The 6,188-nt window shown below is 55.6% G+C and overlaps 2 protein-coding genes, 1 non-coding gene and 1 pseudogene across 3 annotated transcripts; 2 read left to right on the top strand and 2 right to left on the bottom strand.

The window, feature by feature from the left end:
- Nucleotides 1-1,648: 1,648 nt before the first annotated feature.
- Nucleotides 1,649-2,330, top strand: LOC120632344 (annotated as a pseudogene).
- A 319-nt stretch (nucleotides 2,331-2,649) lies between these two features.
- LOC120632211 lies at nucleotides 2,650-3,870 on the bottom strand (the record flags this gene model as incomplete). Its single annotated transcript, XM_039902017.1, has 1 exon — nucleotides 2,650-3,870. A coding segment is annotated over one exon (426 nt), but the record flags the coding sequence as incomplete, so codon positions are not given.
- Nucleotides 2,827-3,444, top strand: LOC120632343. The gene has a single exon (XM_039902197.1). It carries the CDS (start codon nucleotides 2,827-2,829, stop codon nucleotides 3,178-3,180), a length of 354 nt encoding a protein of 117 aa, XP_039758131.1. The 3' UTR covers nucleotides 3,181-3,444.
- Nucleotides 3,871-4,405: 535 nt separating the features above from the next.
- Nucleotides 4,406-4,562, bottom strand: LOC120632468. The gene has a single exon (XR_005659139.1). It is a non-coding gene; the product is annotated as a 5.8S ribosomal RNA (ribosomal RNA).
- Nucleotides 4,563-6,188: the final 1,626 nt, after the last annotated feature.

Raw genomic sequence — 6,188 nt, 5'->3', positions numbered from 1 at the left:
GCATCGTCTGCCGCCTTCTGAGCCACTAGGTACGCCAGGTGGGTTTTAACCATCCCTTTGTACTTCGCGGCTCGCCGCTGGCCCTTGATTGCTTCCAGCGTCCGATGGAGCTGGGGCAATCGGGCAGCTAAGGCGACATTCGTGCAAGGGCCGCTCGCCTCTAGCGTCAACAAGGCCTCGGTGCGCGCAAGGAGGTCCAGTTCTTCATCGAGCCAACGTCGCTTCACTTGGCTTGGAGCAGCCTCCGCATTAGCCTCGACAGGGTGGGCCCTACGTCTGTGGACACCCAACCCCGTCTTCGTTCTGAACCCCCGTCCACATGACGGGCAGTTCCATTCTGATGCCCGCCCAGCACTCCCGACACTTTCGCCGGACGCGCCAGGCTGAGCCGCCGAGGAAGAATTGACCATGCTCCCCGACTCCTGTGGGAGGTCAGGGTGGCCCTCACATTTTCTGTTTGGACTTTTTGCAATAATCAATTTCCCACTGTGGCGGGCCGCAAACCCTACCACTGGGATTCGCCCATAGCTTTCGCAAAGGTCCCACCCGAAGGAAGCTATTGGACTTGGAGGAAAAAGCCGTGAAAACGGCTGAAAAAACCTCCCTGAAGGACTGTTGCAGCGTCTCAGCTCCAACCTCACCTGGATTACGCCCCCAAAGATGGTAGGGGGGGCGCCGCACACTCCGTAGAGAATCCAGTGACAAGCCTGACTACGTCCTGCGCCACCGGCGTACGATCCAAAAAAAGGAAAGGCACACCGGCGGCGCAGACCATAGTGGAAACGTGCTTGGCCTCGCAGTCGTTCGAAGGACACGCGCCACCGAGGCGATGGACACCTTAACGGCCAGTGTAGGGTCGCATGATGTTAAAGACGCGTGTCCCCCCCCCCCCACATTAGCGATCGCAGCGGCGCCACGAGCAGGCTGTGGATAGGAGTTGGGCGTCGTGGCCGAGACCACTCTTCCCCGTTGACGAGCCGATCGCGCTCCACGTCGTATCCCCAGCGAGTAGCCGCTGTCGCCGGAAACACGCACGTCGACCGACCCGTGAGCAACCAAGAGAGTCATAGTTACTCCCGCCGTTTACCCGCGCTTGCTTGAATCTCTTCACGTTGACATTCAGAGCACTGGGCAGAAATCACATTGCGTCAACACCCGCGAGGGCCATCGCAATGCTTTGTTTTAATTAGACAGTCGGATTCCCCTTGTCCGTGCCAGTTCTGAGCTGACCGTTGAACGGCGGTCGTACAGAACCGCGCCGATCGCGCACGAGACGAAACCGACGCGGCCTTACGGCTAGGAAGATCCGCGGAAGGCCGGAACGCGGGTCCGGATTCCGCCCGCGCGCCCCGAGAGACGCACGAGCATCGACCAGGCCCGGCACCGGCCGCATCCGCTTCCCGTCCAAACCCGACACGCCCCGGTCCTCAGAGCCAATCCTTATTCCGAAGTTACGGATCCAATTTGCCGACTTCCCTTACCTACATTATTCTATCGACTAGAGGCTCTTCACCTTGGAGACCTGCTGCGGATATGGGTACGAACCGGCGCGACATCTCCACGTACATCCCTCACCTGAATTTTCAAGGTCCGCAGAGAGTATCCGGACACCGCCGCAAATGCGGTGCTCTTCGCGTTCCGAACCATATCTCCCTTCTATAGGATTCCATGGAACTCGAACGCTCAGGCAGAAAAGAAAACTCTTCCCGGACCCCTCGGCGGCGTCTTCAGGCCACTTTGGGTTACCCCGTCGAACACTCGCTTTGAAACGAGGGAACGATTATTGAAACGGTTCCGCTGCCGGGTTCCGGAATAGGAACCGGATTCCCTTTCGCTCAATGGGCGTTGCTTATCACAATAAAGTAAAAGTAACACGCCGCATCGACATAAGATCTCTCCTTGAGCTTAGGATCGACTGACTCGCGAGCAACTACTGTTCACGCGAAACCCTTCTCCACGTCAGTCCTCCAGGGCCTCGCTGGAGTATTTGCTACTACCACCAAGATCTGCACCGACGGAGGCTCCAGGCGGGCTCACGCCCAGACCCTTCTGCGCTCTCCGCCGCGCACGTCCTACTCGTTACGGCATAATGACGCGTCTTAAGCGCGTCGCACGTGCCCGTAACGGTATTGTATAGGCAAAACGCTTCAGCGCCATCCATTTTCAGGGCTGGTTGCTTCGGCAGGTGAGTCGTTGCACACTCCTTAGCGGATTCCGACTTCCATGGCCACCGTCCTGCTGTCATGAGCGACCAACGCCTTTCATGGTGTCCCATGAGCGTTTTTTAGGCGCCTTAACACTACGTTTGGTTCATCCCACAGCGCCAGTTCTGCTTACCAAAATTGGCCCACTTGGCACCGTCATCAGATCTCCGGCTTCATCGTTCGAGTAAGCCGGAGTTCTCACCCATTTAAAGTTTGAGAATAGGTTGAAGTCGTTTCGGCCCCAATGCCTCTAATCATTCGCTTTACCGGATGAGACTGTCCAGATCGACGCCAGCTATCCTGAGGGAAACTTCGGACGGAACCAGCTACTAGATGGTTCGATTAGTCTTTCGCCCCTATACCCAGTTCCGACGATCGATTTGCACGTCAGAATCGCTACGGTCCTCCATCAGGGTTTCCCCTGACTTCGACCTGACCAGGCATAGTTCACCATCTTTCGGGTCCCAGCATCTGTGCTCGGAGCGCGCCTGCATTCACGGATTGGAAACGAGACGCCTCGGGAGTGCGGGAGGCCGATCGGGACCGGCGCTCCATCCTCCCTACGTTCACTTTCGTTGCGCCTTTCAGTTTTGTGACAAAGACAACTCAATGACTCGCACACATGCTAGACTCCTTGGTCCGTGTTTCAAGACGGGTCCTGCGAGTGCCCGAAAATGACTCATCGCAGACTGAGACGCGCACGGTCCGAGACATCACGGCTGCGACGACAGTTGCGCCGCGTCGCTGTCCGCGCTCGGGCAGGACAGCGACATTGTACGGTGCGAGCTTGCGTCGGGCCGGACGCGCGCGATGCGCGTGCGCGATTCGTACTGATACCGTCCGACAGCCGGCCGGCAACCGTCGCGGTCCAGCGGAGGGCGAACCCACCGCTGGGCGAATCGGACGGCGCTTAAGCCGACGTCGAACGGGTCGCGATGCATTACTGAGAGAGAAGTGCACGACGCCGACGGACTGAGACGGACGCGACCCGTGCCGCGCCGCGGCACCCGTGAGGGGCGAGGCGCGACATCGAGGAGCGCGCACGCACGCCGCCGGATGTCGATGAATCTCTCCGTTCGTTCATTCGAGTTTCGCAGGTTTACCCCTGAACGGTTTCACGTACTCTTGAACTCTCTCTTCAAAGTTCTTTTCAACTTTCCCTCACGGTACTTGTTCGCTATCGGTCTCGCGGTAATATTTAGCCTTAGATGGAGTTTACCACCCACTTAGGGCTGCACTCTCAAGCAACCCGACTCTGAGGAGTGTCCCTCTCGCCGCCTCGCTCCGTCGCTACGGGCCTGGCACCCTCTACGGGAAAACGGCCCCGTTCAAGACGAACTTGGACAGGAGCGGCGACGACGAGATAGCGGAACCTCCCGAACACCACATCTCCCGCGATCGTTAAAACCGCGCGATTCAGTGCTGGGCTCATTCCTGTTCGCTCGCCGCTACTAAGGAAATCCTGGTTAGTTTCTTTTCCTCCGCTTACTAATATGCTTAAATTCGGCGGGTGATCCTCCCTGATCTGAGGCCAACGATAAAAGTGGAGGCAGACGCGATATCCGTCAGCTAGACGGCGCCGCTCGCTCTCGCGCCGCTTCGGCGCGAGCGCGCACGGCGCCGCCTCGCGAGTCCGGACGTCGAGTCCGCCTACGGAGTTTTCAGATTAGATTACCGATTCGATTAGACTACTACACGCTACAAACAACAAAGCGCGCTTATGGGTGCGGTTATCAAATGAATTGGTTGGTCTTCACACCGAAAACTCATTGTCGAAATAATGCGCGGAGCGTGTCGTTAACGCGACGCGTCTCTCTCGTAGGCGTCTTAGCGCACGTTTCGCATGCCCGCACCGTGCGTGCGTCGCAGGCGTACGCCACGCATAGCGCACGTATCGCGTTCGACACTAGATCGATTAACCGTTAACGGAAGGGTCGATCGATCGAAGCGATCGTGCGCGCGCGTAGCGACGCTGCTACTGCACCCACGGCTGCTGCTACGGGCTAGCGGCAACGGCGCCGAGCCGGCGAGAGCTTGGCGCGCCTCGAACGACACGCACACATTATTTCATTTTATATATTTAAACGGACCGATTGGCGCTAAGCCTCACGGAGCCGCCATGTGTCCGTGCGCGCGTCTCGCCCTAATGAAAGGTTGTTGAGTCGCGCCCACGAACAGTGTGGTATTTGTTTTTATGCAGCCGGCCCTCAGACAGGAGTGGTCCTGGATGTTTCTCCACGGACCGCAATGTGCGTTCGAAATGTCGATGTTCAAATGTGTCCTGCAGTTCACACTATGACGCGCAGTTAACTGCGTTCTTCATCGACCCGCGAGCCAAGTGATCCACCGTCCAGGGTAATAGTTTAACATTTCTGTTTCATGGTATATTTATTATACAACGTTTTTTGTCATCTATAATATCCAATGCGATCGTAACATAACGACTCTCATCTTAACGGATATAAAGATAACAATATTGGGGTGTCCGAGTAAAGACAACCGACGGACCGCGCCGTGTCGTCGATTATATTGGCTAGTGTCATTGTGGCGACAGCTGAACGCAACCGACAGTCCGGCGGACCGATCGCGACGGTCATACTTATACTAGACGGGTTTTTGTTTTTGTTTTGGTTTGGTCTTTAACATAATCGTACAAACATGGGTGCGCATGCGCGTTTACCGCGGCGACCCGTGCAGACGTTACACGTTAATGATCCTTCCGCAGGTTCCCCTACGGAAACCTTGTTACGACTTTTACTTCCTCTAAATGATCAAGTTTGGTCAACTTCCCAGCAACGCCGACGGCCGTGAAGCCACCGCGTGTCGGTCCGAAGACCTCACTAAATCATTCAATCGGTAGTAGCGACGGGCGGTGTGTACAAAGGGCAGGGACGTAATCAACGCGAGCTTATGACTCGCGCTTACTAGGAATTCCTCGTTTATGGGGGATAATTGCAAACCCCAATCCCCAGCACGAAGGAGTTTCAACGGGTTGCCCGGGCCTCTAGGCCAGGGAGAACATGCTGATTCCTTCAGTGTAGCGCGCGTGCGGCCCAGGACATCTAAGGGCATCACAGACCTGTTATTGCTCAATCTCGTGCGCCTCGAAGACGCCGGTCCCTCTAAGAAGAATTTTAATACGCCGCCAGTGAGTTGCGCGACCGAAGCCGCGCACACCTAAATGACGACGCCTATTTAGCAGGCTAGAGTCTCGTTCGTTACCGGAATTAACCAGACAAATCGCTCCACCAACTAAGAACGGCCATGCACCACCACCCACCGAATCAAGAAAGAGCTGTTAATCTGTCAATCCTTCCGGTGTCCGGGCCTGGTGAGATTTCCCGTGTTGAGTCAAATTAAGCCGCAGGCTCCACTCCTGGTGGTGCCCTTCCGTCAATTCCTTTAAGTTTCAGCTTTGCAACCATACTCCCCCCGGAGTCCAAAATCTTTGGTTTCCCGGAAGCTGCCCGCCGAGCCATTGTAGTAACGTCGGCGGATCGCTAGATGACATATTTACGGTTAGAACTAGGGCGGTATCTAATCGCCTTCGAACCTCTAACTTTCGTTCTTGATTGATGAAAACACATTTGGCAAATGCTTTCGCTGATGTTCGTCTTGCGACGATCCAAGAATTTCACCTCTAACGTCGCAATACGAATGCCCCCAGTTATCCCTATTAATCATTACCTCGGAGTTCTGAAAACCAACAAAATAGAACCGAGATCATATTCTATTATTCCATGCACGAAATATTCAAGCGGCATTTTGAGCCCGCTTTGAGCACTCTAATTTGTTCAAAGTAAAATTGTCGGCCCATCTCGACACTCAACGAAGAGCACCGCGATAGGATTTTGATATTGAACCGGCGTTTTACCGCCGGCTCACCGACGATATGCTCCGCAGACGTGTCAGTATCACCGCGGATGCGGTGCACCGACAGCGCGGCGACACCCGTCATATTCATGTTCTAACCTAACCTAACCT

This window comes from Pararge aegeria, chromosome 19 (assembly GCF_905163445.1).
Source record: "Pararge aegeria chromosome 19, ilParAegt1.1, whole genome shotgun sequence".
Classification (NCBI taxonomy): Eukaryota; Metazoa; Arthropoda; class Insecta; order Lepidoptera; family Nymphalidae; genus Pararge; species Pararge aegeria.
This window is presented reverse-complemented; position numbering and strand designations above follow the sequence as displayed.

Coding starts and splice junctions, on each gene's coding strand:
- LOC120632343 (XM_039902197.1), top strand. CDS start 2,827: ATGCTAGACTCCTTGGTCCGTGTTTCAAGACGGGTCCTGCGAGTGCCC.